We start from the raw sequence: 17,635 nt of genomic DNA, 5'->3' as shown, positions 1-17,635 counted from the left end.
AGAAAAGTAATAATTCTTTAAAAATTCATATCTCCGGTTCCCCTGAACCGATTTTAATCGTTTTTGTGTCATTTTAAAGATAAAAATATAAACTATTTTTATAAATTGGTTTTGGATTTTTAAACTGTTTCCTGTGTTTTATTTAATTACTGTTTTGTGATATTTGAATGCTTTACACTTTGTCTCCTAAGTTAAGCCTTGACGCTCGTTGCCAAGCTACCAAGGGTTGAGCTGGGATTAATTTACTGAGACCTAACTGTACCTATGTGGAGGTTAGTGGCTTGTTGCTAGGTGTAGGTACCTACCTGCCCTACCAATAATCCATTTTCCAACATAATTGGAAGCAGCAACGGGATCCTGTACTTGTGTTCAATATCACGTTACAGTTTTAGGTAAAACAAATTAAAAATCCTTTAAATTGTCCTAGTGCAAAAAAAAATTTTAATTTTTAATTTGGATTAATTTCAATTATTGAATTTTTGTAATTTTTCTAAATTCTTGTTTCCAATTTTTGCAAAAAGTTTTTGTTGACACAAAACTAGGGAACCATGGAGCTTGATCTGGCTAGCCTACCCACACTGACAGTAGTCCAGCTTAGGGGGTTGTGTATTGAAAGAGGGTTGTCTGCAACCACTGATCTCAGGAAGCAAATCCTGATCACATCCCTGACAGCATGGGCTGAGGCCCAAGAGGTAGAGTCAGAAGAAGCTCCAGAGGAGGGAGAAAGAAGGGAGGATGCCAGCTCTAACCACTCAGGGGAGGGAAGGCATCTGAGCCCAAGTGAGGATGAGGAAGAAAGGTCCTCAGTAAATACAGTCACTAGGGGCAGATCCAAAGCTAGTGGTGGGAAGGGGGTCCTTTCAGGAGGAGAGAACCCATCCATCAGAGAAAGAGAGTTGGAGGCCCAGCTAGCATACATAGCTTTGGAAGCAGAGAAGCTGGCCCTAGAAAAGAAAAAGTGGGCATACAAAGAGAAAAGAGATGGAAGGAGCGATAAAGAAGCTGAGGTGTCCATGGGTGGGGGAGTTTGCCCCAGATTACCCAAGGGGGTAGTTCCTGCTTAAGTAGAGGGGGATGACATAGATAAGTGGCTGGGGGCCTTTGAGAGGGCACTCCAAATGAGAAGGGTTAGGCCTCAATACTGGGGTTCCCTTTTGTGGGAGTTGGTCCCCAACTCAGGGAGGGATAGGCTTCTGACCTTAAGGGGGGAGGAGGCAGATTCATACCCTAGTATGAAAAGGTGCTTAGCCAAGAAGTTTGGTCTGACCCCAGAGCAATATAGAATGAAGTTCAGGGACACTCAGAAGGTCAGTACCCAGTCTTGGGTTGACTTTGTGGACATTTCACTAAAGGCACTAGAGGGCTGGATTATTGGTAACAAAGTAGATACTTATGAGGGGTTATACAATCTGATCATGAGAGAGCACATCTTGACCAATTGTATCCAAGAAAGGTTACGCCAGCATCTAGTGGACTCTAAGCAGACCAACCCTAGAGAGCTAGGGGAGGCAGCTGATGAGTGGTTGAGAACCAGGGTGGTTGTCAAGTCCCAGGGGGGAGACTCCAAGAAGGGGGGGACAGGTCCCCAAAAACCTAAGGAGGGAGGTGGTAAGCCCACCACAGAGACTCCCTCTGTACCCCAGAACCCTAAGAAGGAGGAGAGTAAATCCCACTCCCACTCTGACAAGCAGAGACAGGGAGACCCAGGGTTAAAAAAGCTCTTGGACAGTAGGGCTTGCTTTGACTGTCAGCAGACAGGTCACTTCAGAGGAGATGCAGCCTGTCCAAAGAAGGTGGTTAGCACTGGGCTGTCCAGTGTAGCCATAGAGGAGGATTCCTCAGATGATGAAGTCCTCCTAGCATTGTGCTGGGAGACAGGACCAGATGGTAAGCTGGTGATCCCTGAGGGTGAGAGTAGGCACTTCCACCACATTCAAGTGAATGGGATCCCTACCACTGGCCTGAGAGACACCTGTGCCAGTCACACTGTAGTGAGTGACCGGTTAGTGACCCCAGACATGTATGTCCCAGGAAAGACAAAGAAAGTCAGGATAGCCACAGGGGAGGTCACCTCCAAACCTGTAGCCATAGTGCCCCTAGAGAGGGAGGGTATCCTTGACTGGATTAGGGTGGTAGTCAGTGCTGACCTTCCCCTAGATTGTATCCTGGGCAATGACCTCCCAGAGGTGAGTCTGGTCCCAGATGGGGTGGTCGCCCAGGGCGCCCCCCCAAGCCAAAGTCCTGGGGAGTCAGTCCCTACAGTTAGGAGACAGGGGTCCCCAAGAAAAGGAAAGAAGAAAAGGAAGGGTAGGCCACTCTTAAAGAGAGTTCCAGGGAGCCAAAGGCCTTCTGCCCCAGTAGGGGGGGAGCCCCGAGTTGGCACTGGTGAGGCCTCACCTGACCCTAAGGAAGTCCTGAGTAGTCAGGCAGCTGTCCAGATGCAGGGTGTTGCCCCTGCACTGACAGAAGGGAGAGTGGAAGGAGAGTGTCTGCCACAGGAGGTGGTAGCCCCCCACTCTAGACAGCAAGAGGGGTGCCAGGACCCCAAAGTTGCCCCTAAAGCAGCTCAGCCACCTGTCAGTGGAGAGCTTAGGGTGTGGTTCTGGGTACTGACAGCTGTCAGTAGCCTCTGCTGGGTGCTAGCCTTCCTGGCAGCACTGTACTTGGCCTGGGAGGCAGACCCCAAGGCCAATAGCAAAGTAGGCCCCCTGACCCTATTGGTCATGGTGGGGTTGCTCAAGTGTTGGGTGACCTCTTTGGGTAAGCTAGGTGTTGCCCTAGCAAAGTTTGGAGTAGGGGAGGTGGGCACCTCACTACCCAAGTTGGCAGAGAGAAAGGAGGAAGACCCCCCTAGAGGGAAGTTTCAGTTTGAGTTGGGTCCTTTTACTGTTGGGATGGCTTCACTACCCATAGGGAGTGACCCTGACAGGAGGATATAAGGCAGAGTAGGCCCTGCAAAGGGACAGCCAGTTTTCTTCACTGTCTTCCTCGCCTAACAAGCCAGGAAGACTCTCCCAGGGTTGGGCTGAGTCTCCTGGGCGTGTGGGCTGGGGGGGGGTTGTGTGAGAAACTAGGGCTGATTGCAGAGGCCCCATAACTTTTTGCCCCCATTTTCCACTTTATGCTGGTGTTTTCCTGACTCTGATGGTGCCCTGGGTACTGCTAACCAGTCCCAGGGCCTGTGCTCTGTGTAAAATGGATATGCAAATTAGGCTAATTATAATTGGCTAAGTTAACCTACCTATAAGTCCCTAGTATATGGTAGGGCATGTAGGTTTAGGGACCACAGCATAGGTGGTGCACACCTAGGTGCATTGCTGAGGTGCCCAGTGTCATTTTAAAAGCAAGCCTGCCTTGCTGGCTGCTTTTAAATTAAAGTTATATGCAAATTCGACTTTGGAATTAAAGGTACTTCCAAAGTCTTAAACTACCTTATTTTTACATATAAGTCACCCCTAAGGTGTGCCCTATGTGCCCCTAGGGCTGGGTGCCATGTAACTATAAGCAGGGACTTTATAAAAATAGATTTATAAGCCCTGGTGAGGTAAAAACAGCCAAATTCGTTTTTCCCTCATTGAAGTAAATGGCCTTCATAGGCTAGAATGGGCAGACTTTATTTTAAATTTTAAAGTCTCCTTAAATGTTACATACCAAGAATTTGGTATCAAATTGATTGTTGTAATAAATCCCACAACTTCCAGTTGTTGGATTTAATATAACTTGTCCAGGTAAAAAGTTTAGACTTTACCTAAAAAGTTGCCAATTTCAGCTCTGCATTGTTTTTGCTGCTGTGCTCTGATTGGCCAGCCTGCAGCAGCTTCTGCCAGGCTGCCTTGATTAGGTGTGAAGTGGCCTGACTTCACACAAAGGAATGTGCTTGGGGGAGAGAATCTCCCCTCAGCAGATGGTGAGGCAGGAAGGGGGAGGGCGGCCAAACTGGTCTTCAAAGGCAGAGAAGGACATTTGGAGCACCCAGCAACACCCCCACATCCTGCAACCCCAGACAGCTAGGTGCCCCCTTGATTAGATTAGGAGAGGGGTGTGTTTATGATTTTTCGCCACACCAGTGGGTGGGCTCAGCCAGATGTAACCTCCAAAAATCAGATTCATCCATGTTGGATTTTTAGAGACTGTTGCCTTCTGGGATGGATTTTTGCCACACTTCCCAGGAAGTGGTCATCACAGGGGGACGACCCTGTCCCTGATTGGAGAACCAGGGCTCCCCTGCTTTTCACCCAGGAGCAAGGATAAAACTGGCAGACCTGCACCCACGCCGCAGATCCCCTCCAGAATTCAACAAGAAAGGAACTAAAGAAGAAGAAGGACTGCCCTGCTGGACCCCTGGCCTGCACCTGGACCCTGCACTCAGAAGGACTGCACCAGCTGCACACTTGGGCTTCACCACAAGAAGGACTTTGCCTGGCTTCAACTGGTTCAAGGAGGGACTCCCTGTTTGCTACAGGTGAAAAATTGCTAAACCAGAGTCCCCTGCACCAACTCCTGAAGAAACCGACCAGCTGACCACTGTCCAGTGGCCAAAAAGGAGTTTGCGCCAGGTGCATTCTGGGAGTTGAAGTCCGCACCCCCCAAGGACCATCACAGAACTTCTGGAACCTTGGGGGGAGCTGTGGACCCCAAAAGAACCTTAAAAGAACATCTGGGTGAAGCCCCAGAAGTTTGGAAAAGATTTGAGAATTTTTGGAAAAAAGCTCCAGAGAGGGACCGACCCGCCGCGGAAATTCTAGCCGGCTTGCCTCAACCGCGACCCGGCCTGACTTCGTGGTTCGTCCCGGTAAAGAAAAACATCCAAAAAAGAGACTAAGTCCGAACGTAAAAAGTTGACCGGGACCTCCCAGCCATCGTATCCGAGAAGGGCTCCATGGACGTCGGATCAAGATCCAGGTTTACCCCGGTCGAAGGATTTTCATCTCGAAAAAACGACTAAGTCCGAAGGTAAAAGTCTCCACCGAGGAAACCCACATCGCGTATCCGGATAAGGGCTCCAGGAGGTCGGATTCAACTGGCAGGTTCGTCCCGGTGAAGAAAAACTTCAAAATAAAGACTAAGTCAGAAGGTAACTTTTTAACCGAGGCCTCCCGCGACCTGTAGCCGAGCAGGGCTCCATCGCGGTCGGCCTGAAAGTTTGACTTTGCCCCGGTCGAGGTGCAACCAGATGACCCGATTGGCGCTTTTTGTTTCTAAGCGCTAGAAAAGTAATAATTCTTTAAAAATTCATATCTCCGGTTCCCCTGAACCGATTTTAATCGTTTTTGTGTCATTTTAAAGATAAAAATATAAACTATTTTTATAAATTGGTTTTGGATTTTTAAACTGTTTCCTGTGTTTTATTTAATTACTGTTTTGTGATATTTGAATGCTTTACACTTTGTCTCCTAAGTTAAGCCTTGACGCTCGTTGCCAAGCTACCAAGGGTTGAGCTGGGATTAATTTACTGAGACCTAACTGTACCTATGTGGAGGTTAGTGGCTTGTTGCTAGGTGTAGGTACCTACCTGCCCTACCAATAATCCATTTTCCAACACCCTGTGACTGAGATCACTGATGAGACACTGCTGTAGTGTGCACGTGTGTAGTCTGGCATGAGGAACGATGGTAATGCAGGAAGTCATCATCCCTAATCACTGCATCACTAGTCTGACTGTGTAAGTATGGGTCTCCTGGAATTGAGACAGAAGTTTATGGAGAGCTTGAATCCGTGCTGAATTTGGATATGCCAACCCTGAGTGAGTACTTGAGAACTGCTCCTAGATAAGGCTATATCTGTGAGGGTTGGAGATGGGATTTGAGAAAGTTGATTGTAAATCAGAGACTGTGTAGAAGGTTTACTGTGTACTGAGTATGGTTTTTTTACATTGCTGGATGGTACTGGCTTGAATATGAATATGTTGTATTCTGAGAAAAGCAGCAACTACCACTAAGTATTTTGTGAATACCCTGGGGGCGATTGTTAACCCGAATGGTAGAACCTTTAATTGATAATGTTTTGCTGCTATGATAAAACAGAGGGTATTTGCAATGTGCAGGATGTATGGAAATGTGGAAATAAGCATTTTTGAGATCTAATGCTGTCATGTGATCTTGTAGCTGTAATAGGGGAATAACACCTTGCAGAGTGACCATATGAAAATGCTCTGAATGTATGTATAGGTTGAGAGGTCTGAGATCCAGAATTGGTCTTAATGAGCCTTCTTTGGTATGAGGAAGCAGAGGGAATATACTCCTAATCCTTGCTGTGATAGGGGAACAGGTTCTATAGCTCCTTTGAGAAGAAGGGATTGCACATCTTCCTTTAAGAGAGTGTGATGGTCGTGCGAAAGTTTGTGAGTGTGCGGCGGAATATTTGGTGGAATAGAAATGAGTTTAAGACAGTAATCATGTTGGATATTTGATAGAACCCATTAATTCATAGTGATATTGGAGCACTGGGGGTAGAAATGGAGTAGTCTTCCCCCTACTGGAGAAGTGTGCGCTGGTGGAAGGTGTAGCCAGTCACTGGCGTGTGTTTGATGCTGTACCTCTAGAGGTGCACGCCTGCCCTCTACCTCTATTACTGGCACCTCTATAGGATATTCTAAAGGAACCTCTGTTGTAGAAGTGTGTACCTTGTTTTGTTTGGGAGGTGCAAGGCTCAGTAGATGTTGTCTTGAAACCTTCACTAAATTGTGGGTGACGAAAGGTACCCCTTTGTGGTGTAGTGAATAAGGCCCCCATGGCCTTTGCTGTCTCAGAGTCTGAGTTTCTCTATAGTGGTAGCAACCTGTTGCCCAAATAAATGTTCCTTGTCAAAAGGAATATTAAGTCCTGTCTGTAGTATTTCAGGTTTGAACCCAGAGCATCTTAACCAAGCATGCCTTTTAATAATAACACTAGTATTAATACCCTGTGCGGCTGTATCAGCAGCATTAGTGGTGCACCTAATGGCATTATTGGAAATAATTTGGCCCTCGGAAACCATCTCATGTCCCCTTTTCCGGTGTCCTTCTGGGAAATACTGAAGAAGGTCTTCCATCTTGTCCCTGTGGGCCCTATCATATTGTGCTAGAAAAGCTTGGGAATTTGCGATACACCAATGATTGGCTGCTTGAGCCGCTACCCGCGGCATCTAATTTCTTACTTTCCTTATCAGGAGAAGGTGCATCTCCTGTTGACTGACTGTTGACACACTTACGTGCTGCACTAACCACAATGGAATCTGGGGGCGATTGTGACCTAATGTATATAGGGTCTGTAGGACCTGCCTTGTATTTTTTGTCAACTTTTGGAGTAATTACTCTAGATCCAACAGGCTCTTTAAAAATGTCTGTAGCACGTCTAAGCCTGTCTGGTAGCATGGAAAGAAATTGACTTTCCTTGTGAGTGGAAGTTAGTGTGTCGAATAGAAAATCTTCCTCAATTGGGTCAGAATGCACTTGAACATTTGATAGGAAGTTGCCTGTGTTATGACCTGCTAATAAGATGTTGCGTCTTCAGAGGGTAAAGGCCGTGCAGGGTATAAATCAGGGTCATTTGGGTGTATGGGATCTATATCACAAGAATCCCAAGGGTCTATGTCCTGTGGAATGTCTTCCATATCATCTTCCTGAGGTGTTGGTGAACCTTGTGGAGAAAACTGTGGCTCCACAATAGGTGGAGGAGATTGTGGAGGTGGAGGAGGAGTAAGAGGAAGTACAGGAGAGTGTGGAGGAGAATGCCTAGGTTGTACTTGAGCCTTATGTTTGTCTTTGGAGAGCTTCTTAGGTGGAGAAGCTGTGTCCAAATTTACCTGGAAAGTAAGTTCTCTCGTAGGGGATTTCCATGTATAGTCATAAGCACTGAATAGTTCCGCGCACCTGCGTGGACCCCGGAGCACTGATGTGAAGTATATTCTTAAGTGCAAATACCAGCCCTTTGAAAAAGGTCTGTCAAAAAACACTTAAGAATAACAATGTGCAGCCTATGTGAACAGCTACACAGGCCAAATTGTTCAAAGAAAAAACAGTTCTAGTGTAAATTCACGTTTAAACATCTATTTATTCTAGAAATGTAATAACAAATACATTCTCATATTCTATTTACACCTCTCATGAGAATAAAACAATGCAGGGCAGTGTAGCCCATAGGCTGCCATTATACAGAATGTAAATAGAGCTGTGCCTTTAAGAAAGTAAAGTCTTCCTGTTTCCCATCATGCACAGCAAAAGGCAGTTGCCTCAGTTCTTTTTTCCGGCTCCTTTCTGACAGGACCCTGAAGCATTGAGCTCTACCTCACAAAGCCTTTTTGTGACAGAAATTCATTCAAAATCTTTTGAATTTCAATTTCACTCGACGTTTTTAATATTGAGTGATCATTTCCTACTCTTTTCTGTTAAATTCTGACAGAATTTTGAGGTTTTTCTAGTTTAGAAATGCCTTTGCTTTTTGATAAATGCCCTTCTTGTGGCAGAAAAAAGGCTAAAACAGATCCACATCGGGTCTGTATAATTTGCCTTCCATCCAGCCACAAACCGGAGTCGTGTGACATCTGTAAAACTTTCTCCAAAAGAACTCTTCGTGATAGGGAGAAAATCCGACTTCAGGCGAGAGGACAGGAGGAAAAGTGGTCATTCTACCACAGAGCAAGGAGAAGGTCAGTCTTCTACCAGGGCTCACCCTGTTTCCTCTATAACTCCTACCAGACCTGCTAAAAAATAACACAGGTCTCCGACGACATCGAGGGCGTCAACGTCGAGACAGGGAACAGCGCCAACATGCTCGTCGTCGGAGTGGTTCACCAAGCATCGTTCGCCGTCGACAGCCATTTCGCCGTCGAGACGGCGTGGACGCTCGCCGGCAAGAGGATCTGGGTCGCCTTCGACACGGCGAGGACGATCCACGTCAAGGAGATCTTAGTCCGGCTCGCCGTCGACACGGCGAGGGCGATCAACGTCGAGGGAGAGTGCTCGCCGTCTGAGACGTTCGCCGTCACCACAGCGACATCGAGGGTCGTCGTCGAGAGGTTCTCAACGGCGAGAGGAATCGACGTCAAGAGGCACTCGCCGTCACCGCACTTCGATGTCGAGGAGTGTGTCGACGTTGAGGCGACAATCAAAGAGACCTAGAAGGGTTTATACCACGTCAGAATCCTCGGCCTCACTCATCCTGCTTCCAGCGTCTCCACCGCTCTCTCCTCAACAGTCGCCGTTGCCGCAGACACCAGTAACACCTACGGCTCCTCCTCCAGAGTCTGTTCTGAGGACTCCAACGCGATCCGTAAGGCATTCTGGACATTCCTCCAGACGTTCATCTTCCTCTCGACACCATCGTCATGAGTCACGGCAGAGATCTCAACATTCACATCATAGACATTCTTCTTCGTCTACACTGGACTATTCTCCAGCCCTATCGGACTCACCGTCCCCAAGAGTGTCCCCCATAGATGATGTGAATACATTCCAGGAGGTCTTAGTGCGAGGGGCGACCAAACTGAATATTCCGTTGGCGGTACCTGCCCCATCGACATCAGTAATCTTCGAGACCTTGCATCAGAGGACACCTTCGAGACCTTTGCTTCCACTGGTTCCGGGTCTTATTGAACCCGGCAATGGATATTTTTCTTACACCGGCCGCAACGAAGTCTGCTCCTTCCAGACTTATTAAGAAGTATCGTCCACCAGAACAGGATCCCCTATTCTTGAGGTCAGACACAGTACCGGACTCGGTGGTTATAGTGGTGGCAAAGAAATTGCACTCTACATCACCGTCTTCTTCCTCACCTCCGGATAAAGAGAGCAGAAAGATCAATGCTGCAGGCCGAAAAGTATGCTCTACTGCAGCCATCACAATGAAAGCAGCCAGCGCCACTGCTTTATTAGGGAGATACGATCGGGCCCTCTGGGTCTCTATACCTCAGTTTGCGGAGCATCTTCCTAAGGAAAAAAAGGGAAGATTTCCTGGAGGTCGTGGGTGAGGGAGCCATGGTTTCTAACCAGATAATAAGTGCTGCGGCTGATTCTTTGGTACTATCCGCACATAACTATGCTCACGGAATAGCGCTAAGAAGACATGCATGGTTGCGACTAACATCTCTCAAACCAGAAGCACAGCAGAGAATACCAAATTTACCTTTCTCAGGCTCCACTTTGTTCGGCTCTCATGCCGATGACGAGACGGTAGGCATGGAACGCCCGAAAGAACGAAAGGTATTCCGTCCATATCAGCGAAGACTTTTCACCCACAGGTATCAACCACACTGGATGTCTTCACGCCCCCAACAGCAGCAGCAGCAGCAGCAGCATCAAAGGGGCTTCTCCACACAACGAAGGTCGACAAGGGGTCGCTCAACACCTCAAACTCAGACAACTCGACAGGCTCCTGCGTCTAAGCCCTGAATCTTCGCTTCCCCCTCCTCCGTTATCCACTCTGGTAGGGGGAAGTGTCTCAAATCATCTGGACGAGTGGCTACACATCACATCAGACGCCTGGGTATTGAATATTGTGAGACATGGTTACGCTCTCAGATTCACCAGTCCTCCACCATCTGTTCCACCCAAACCAGCCAGCCACCACCTCGAAGCTCTTCAGTTAGAAGTCACTATTCTATTACAAAAAAGAGCCATAGAACCCGTCCCGATCAACCAGCAAGGGAAAGTGATTTATTCGAGGTATTTCCTTGTGCCAAAAAAAGACAAGCAAGAGTTTCGTCCCATTTTAGATCCAAGGACAGCAAACAAGTGGATTCGCAAAGAGAAATTCAGGATGCTATCCTTGCACCAAATTTACCCACATCTTCGTCAGGGCGACTGGCTCTGTGCGATAGACCTTTGCGACGCTTACTTTCATATTCCGGGGACCAAGAAACATCGAAAATTCTTAAGGTTCACTGTCGGAAAACGTCATTACCAATTTGCGGTTCTACCCTTCGGCCTCAAGTCAGCGCCGAGAACTTTTTCCAAATGCATCGCGGTGGTAGCCGCCCACTTGAGGAAACATTGAATATTTGTCTACCCCTATCTAGACGATTGGCTCATAAAGGCCTCCAGTTATCTAGAGGCGCAACAACATTTCAAATGGGCTCTACAGCTGTTACAGAATCTCGGTCTTCAAGTCAATCTCCTGAAGTCCACAGCAACGCCGGTTCAGAGGTTGCATTACTTAGGAGCCATTATAGATACAAATCTAGGAAAGGTGTTTCCTTTGGAGGAACGACGATTATCGATTCTCTAAAAGTTCAAACAACTACAGGAAACTCCACAGACCACTGCAAGAGTAATAGCTTCTCTACTGGGCTAGATGGCATCTTGTATCCATCTCGTTCCCAATGCTCGCCTCCATATGAGACCATTACAGGAAAACCTGGAGGATCAATGGTGTCAACTGATGGACGATTGGGAGAGCAAAGTCCTCCTTTTCCCCCACGCCCTACAGTCCCTCAAGTGGTGGTGTTTACCCAACAATCTCTTGGTGGGGATTACGTTCCAACAACAGCCTCCAGCTCAAACCATCGTAACAGATGCGTCACTGCTCGGATGGGGAGCGCACATGGAACATCTTCGAGTCCAAGGCAAGTGGTCACGGAGAGAGAGTCTCTATCATATCAACCTGCTGGAGCTTCGTGCAGTCCACCTTGCGCTCAAAGCCTTCCTTCCCTCTCTGAGAGCGGAAACTCCCCTTCTCCAGACGGACAACGTGGCCACTATGTACTACGTAAACAAGGAGGCACCAGGTCCAGGATTTTATCCAGAGAGGCTCAGACAATCTGGCATTGGCTTCTAGCCAGGAACCTGTCGCTAGTGGCAACTCACCTGCCCGGCATCCAGAATGTTCAAGCGGATGCCCTCAGTCGCGTAATGGACGAGAACCACAAATGGGTGCTACACGACGACGTCGTTCGTTCCATTTTCGCACTATGGGGTACCCCCTCTATAGACCTATTCGCAACCCCAGAAAACAAAAAATGCCAAAACTTCGCCTCCAGATATTACCATCCAGGGACACTGGGGAATGCCCTGTGGACAAGCTGGTCAGGAGCATTTGTTTACACCTTTCCACCGCTTCCCCTGATTCCGGCGGTCCTCCAGAAGTTATCCAATGCTCAGTCCAAAATGATCCTGATTGCTCCGGAATGGCCACGCCAATGGTGGTTCCCAGACCTTCTTCACCGGTCACTCAAACCACACATCAGGCTGCCTTATCGCCCGGACCTGCTCACGAAGTTCAGAGGGCAGATATCTCATCCCAACCTCTCATCGTTGAGTTTGGCAGCATGGCTCCTGAGCTAATGCAATATGGACACTTGAACCTACCTCAGGACTGTATGGAAATCCTGAAAGCGCCCTTCCACACGATCGGCTTATGCAAGCAAGTGGAAGAGATTCTGTGTGTGGTGTTTAGACAACAACATTGACCCGGTATCCTGTGGAGAGGAATCTATCCTGCCATACTTGCTAAGTTTGGCAAAATCGGGCTTACAACTGTCATCAATAAAGGTACACTTGGCGGCTGTAACGGCATACAGAAAGAGCCCTTCACAAACTTCCTTTTTTCGGATTCCAATTAAGGACTTCCTGGAAGGTTTAAAAAAGGTCTTTCCTCCCATTAGAAAGCCATCTCCTCCATGGGAACTGAATGTTGTCCTATCGCGTCTGATGCTACCTCCATTCGAGCCAATACATAAGGCATCACTTCAGCATCTCACATGGAAAACTGCTTTTCTGGTGGCAATCACTTCAGCGCGTAGGGTTAGCGAAATCCAGGCCCTTTGCGCTCAAGAGCCCTACACGGTTTTTCATTCTGCGAAAGTGGTAATGAGGACTCATCCAAAATTTTTATCAAAAGTCGCCTCCGACTTTTATGTGAACCAAACCATTTCATTACCAACTTTCTTTCAAAATCCAACTACTCCTGCTGAGAGAACTCTGCACTCTCTGGATGTAAAGAGGGTTTTGAAATTTTACTTGGACAGGACAAAATGCTTACGTAAAACACAACAGCTCTTTGTTAACTATGGCCCAGTTAGAACAGGGTTGGGCACGTCTAAGCAATCTTTATCCAGGTGGATTGTTTCATGCATAATGTTATGTTATCAGTTAGCGAACAAATCCCTTGGTGGTAGGCCAAAAGCCCACTCTACTAGAGGGAAAGCAGCTACTGCAGCCTTGATGAGAAATGTCCCTTTGGCAGAAATATGCAAGGCTGCCACTTGGAAGTCGGTCCATACCTTTACTCAGCATTACTGCCTTGATACAGACGCTAGGGCAGATGCGCAGGTTGGATAGGCCTTGCTTAAGAATTTATTTGCATGACTCATGTTTTTTGTCAGTATTCTTCTGTCTACTCCACTGCGGTTATGGGGATGGGCTTGCTACTCTATTCAGAGAATATGACTATACATGGAAATCCCCTACAAGAGAAGGAATGGTTTCTTACCTGTAACTCCAGTTCTCTCGTAGGGGTATTTCCATGATAGTCATAAGCAACCCTCCCTCCTCCCCGGTGGAGTTGACATAGAACAGGTTGCCATAAATATTATCGATGTTGGTACTCCAACAAATGTTTTGTTCCTTCATGTCAGGTTACAAGCCTTCAAAAAGAACTGAGGCAACTGCCTTTTGCTGTGCATGATGGGAAACAGGAAGACTTTACTTTATTAAAGGCACAGCTCTATTTACATTCTGTATAATGGCAGCCTATGGGCTACACTGCCCTGCATTGTTTTATTCTCATGAGAGGTGTAAATAGAATATGAAAATGTATTTGTTATTACATTTCTAGAATAAATAGATGTTTAAACGTGAATTTACACTAGAACTGTTTTTTCTTTTAACAATTTGGCCTGTGTAGCTGTTCACATAGGCTGCACATTGTTATTCTTAAGTGTTTTTTGACAGACCTTTTTCAAAGGGCTGGTATTTGCACTTAAGAATATACTTCACATCAGTGCTCCGGGGTCCCCACAGGCGCGCGGAACTATTCAGTGCTTATGACTATCATGGAAATACCCCTACGAGAGAACTGGAGTTACAGGTAAGAAACCATTCCTTTCCTCTTAATTGGAACTGCAGGAGAAGCAATAATTTGCCCTGTTCCTTTTTGGATATGAATTTGGCACGGACGAGCATCCCTTGTTTCAAGGATAGGCTCCACTGTTGAGTCTGAAGAAAGTCTTGAGTCTTTTGAAGGAGAGATTTTCGATTCAGAAATTTTCAGAGCCTGCTGTCGAATACAAGCCTTCAACTGTTTTTTTGGTTGGAGGCAAAACACTCGGGTCGAAGGTTCCACTCGATCCAGAGACCGAAGGAGGTGTAGAGCCAGCGGCTGACGCCAAAGACCTTTTTGTCTTGACTATTTTCGGTGGTAGGGCATCCAAACGTAATTTTCAGATCTGACCATGGCCTGAAGGCAGTGGTGGACCGACAACCGTCTTATGTGGATTCTTTAAAGTCTTTACATGGGGGCGCTGGGTAGCATTCACAGTTTGCGCCGAGGTAAGAAGCTGGCTTTCGATGTCCAATTGAACATCCGAGTCTGAATCTCCTATGGAAAAAGCCTCTTGATGATGGCTCGACTCCTGCGTATGCTCTTCCCTGAAGATATAAGGGGTGTCGTTCGGTGTCTTCAACAACATCTCCAATCCACGTGTTCTTCGGTCGTGTAGTGTCTTCTTGGAGCGGAAAGACCAACAAGTGTCACAGGAATCTTCCCTGTGGTCCGAGGACAAGCAGAGATTACACATATGGTGATGATCGGTGTGCGGAAATTTCGAATAGCATCGAGGGCAAAATCGAAATGGAGTGCATTCCATTAGCCCTGCATTTCTCGACACCACATGGAGTAACAGGCCAGAGACGGGCATTGGCACCCCAAAGGGCGGTGATACCAACCCCTGAGGCAGAAATTCGATTCAAATGCATTAGACAGAGAATATGCGATCGAAATACAATACTGTCGTTGAGAGAAAGACGGAAAGAGGTGTTTGGAGTATACCGAGCTGAAAAATACCGGAGCAAGAGGAATACATGTCTAAACCAGACAGCGGAGAGAAAACAATCTGACAAAGGACTTGATGCCCATGCGCACTATCACTGAGAGGAGGAGTCACTCCATCTCGCGGCTCAAAAAGATTCTTTGAAGAAAAACAACTTGTAACACTCCGAGCCCAACACTAGATGGCGGACTTATGCAAAGCAGCTGTATCTACTGCCACACATGCTATCGAACAGTGGAGTTTAAAACTTGATGATATTTACGAAAATAATTTGCCCAGGAAAATGAGAAGTGGGAAAACCAAGGCATATAGCCACTCTAACAAAGGAGCAGGTACGACATGTAAGGTAAATGTTTGCAAACCACTGTTGACGTATTGGAGTTAGATGAAACGCGTACAGTTGCTGGGAGCCCTATGGAAGGGTAGGCAGTGCAGTGCATTTAAATATCACATATTTCAACAGATAAGGACCACAACAGTATGCAGAATCATCTTTATTTAGAACCAACATTTCTGCTGTTCGTTATGAGGACAAATAAAGATCTTGTAACAGCAACTAATTACAAGCTAGTCTAACTTGTATTTATCTTGTTAATCCTGTTAGGGGAAAAACATTGTACATGATCAAAGCACACAGGGAAGATGGATCTGGGAGTAGAAGATAAGTTTCTAGCAGCACTGTCCCAGCACTCAAAAGGACAATGACGTTTCTAAGCAGGCCTCCCCACCTCATGCAAGAGTTCCATGTGACTTTAGTTTAATGGATGCAGTGGTTAGTGGACTTCCAAATGTTAATTTGCCACCAGCCATCAATCAGATTACCTTGGGTAAGGAATGGTTTGGGTGTACAGTACCAGAGAGAATTTCAAAAGCTGTCAGTTGGAAAGCTGGTCATGCAATCCAGGGCCTTGTCAAAGATTGTGCAGAAAGAAAATCATTTGTGAGCTCTGACAACCATACCCTCAAATGTGAAGAGCTTTGAATTGCGGCTTAGTGCTCTCACCCATGGGTGAATGAAATCTGAAAAATATAGACTGTAAATTGATGGTATCTCAACTGATGGAGAAGGCACAGATGGAAAAAAATGTTAATGAGAAATACCTTGGCCTGCTCCTACCCTGGACAGCACTCAAACAGGACTTCAATTTATATGGACATTCAGAAATATTCCCTTCCATTGGACGGTAAGCATACAAAGTGCAACATAAGTCCTCATCAAGTACATTGTATCAAAATGGTAGCCTGTTTGGGTAACAGCTGTTAAAAAATAACTCTTAATTGCTTCTTTTTCCATCCTGAAATTCAAATGACTGGTGGGCAAAACTAATTCCTTAAATATGAATGTTCTAAATGGAATTAAACCATCCCTGATAAACACTTCAGTTCTTCAAATCCCCCAGTTTCAACTTGGCAAAGTCGTTGGCTAGTCGCAGTGCCTCCAGTATGCAGTCGACGTTCTTGCCTGTGGCCTGCGCAGAGAGGTCTTTCCCTCCTCCCTTGCCGTCCATCAAATCAGATACCTCCTGTACCCACTCACTGGCTTTGAGGCCCTTGCTTGCAGTTTCCTGAAACAAACAAATTTGAGCAGTTTCAGGTTATAAATAGCAAGTAAGCAAACACTATCCAACAATAATGAATCATTTAGCCCTATACAGAGATGCTGACAGCAGTGTTTGAGCTCACACATTTGAGTACAGTCAAGTAACAAATTATTCTGTAAAGAACAGAGTGCATTTGCAGTGGTCTGTGGGATCCGAGAATAGGAGAATTTTCTAAGGACCAGTATAGCTTACTATTGTTTCTCTTGATAAGTGTCACTTTCTTGTTCTCTTAAGGTAGCTGTGAATTTGTGAAAGCGCAAGCCAATTGTGCACCACAATAAGTAAACTCAATCAAGTTTGTGAATTGTTTTAGCAGCAGAACTTGGAAGCTACATTTGCAGCCCTTCATGAAAAAAAGGATGTCTCTCCAGTTCTGTCAAACCCAACACGGTGATGCACTAAATTTTATATGTAATTTATTACAGTAAGGTCAAGTATAGACATTGAGGACGTCTGGTGACATCATACACTAAGATCAAAGGCAGAGTGGTTTATAAATGCCAACAGAACCCTAAGATGGCAATACATGGTCATGTTACACATTATAAGTTGCATATTTTATTATTACATATTTGTTTTGGAGGCATTAGTTTGAGAAAGCAGTTTACTTAAACGGGAATGAATACAGCAAGAGAAATCTTGGATTATACTGTTTTTATTCTGTAAAAAGTGTTAGCAGTAAAAAGACGAGATCAAGTGCTAAATTATGTAGTTAAAATGTAAAATTAAGGCCGTTGGCATGGTCAAAGAATGAGACTTTGTGAAGGTGGGGTCCTTGAGATTCCTCAATGCCAATTTGTATTATGAAAACTGTCCCCAGGTTCTGCCCTATTTGCTATGGGAAACTTGCTTTAAACTACAAACATTCCAAAGGACCATAAGTCAGTGGATTGCTACTCGTATTCTCTTTATAAATCAAAAACCCTGATACGTAGAGACAAGGTCTTACTTGCTCAAGGAGCAGGTGCAGACATGTTGGGACAATCGGTACTGGGATGGCTCAAGTTAAACACTCTGGAAAGGAGGGGGTTTAGCAAAGAAAGAAGATGCAGAGGCCAAGGGAGCTCAAGATG

At 46.1% G+C, this 17,635-nt stretch overlaps 1 protein-coding gene across 1 annotated transcript in view; it reads right to left on the bottom strand.

Annotated features, from left to right (window-relative positions):
* Nucleotides 1-15,440: 15,440 nt before the first annotated feature.
* Nucleotides 15,441-17,635, bottom strand: part of AARS1 (alanyl-tRNA synthetase 1) — a 328,287-nt gene continuing 326,092 nt past the window's right edge. Inside the window, exon 21 of the mRNA XM_069217537.1 lies at nt 15,441-16,526. Coding sequence (XP_069073638.1) covers nt 16,341-16,526 — 186 coding nt within the window. The 3' untranslated portion in view covers nt 15,441-16,340. The remainder of the gene's footprint in view (nt 16,527-17,635) is intronic.

Source organism: Pleurodeles waltl, chromosome 12 (genome assembly GCF_031143425.1).
Source record: "Pleurodeles waltl isolate 20211129_DDA chromosome 12, aPleWal1.hap1.20221129, whole genome shotgun sequence".
Classification (NCBI taxonomy): Eukaryota; Metazoa; Chordata; class Amphibia; order Caudata; family Salamandridae; genus Pleurodeles; species Pleurodeles waltl.
This window is presented reverse-complemented; position numbering and strand designations above follow the sequence as displayed.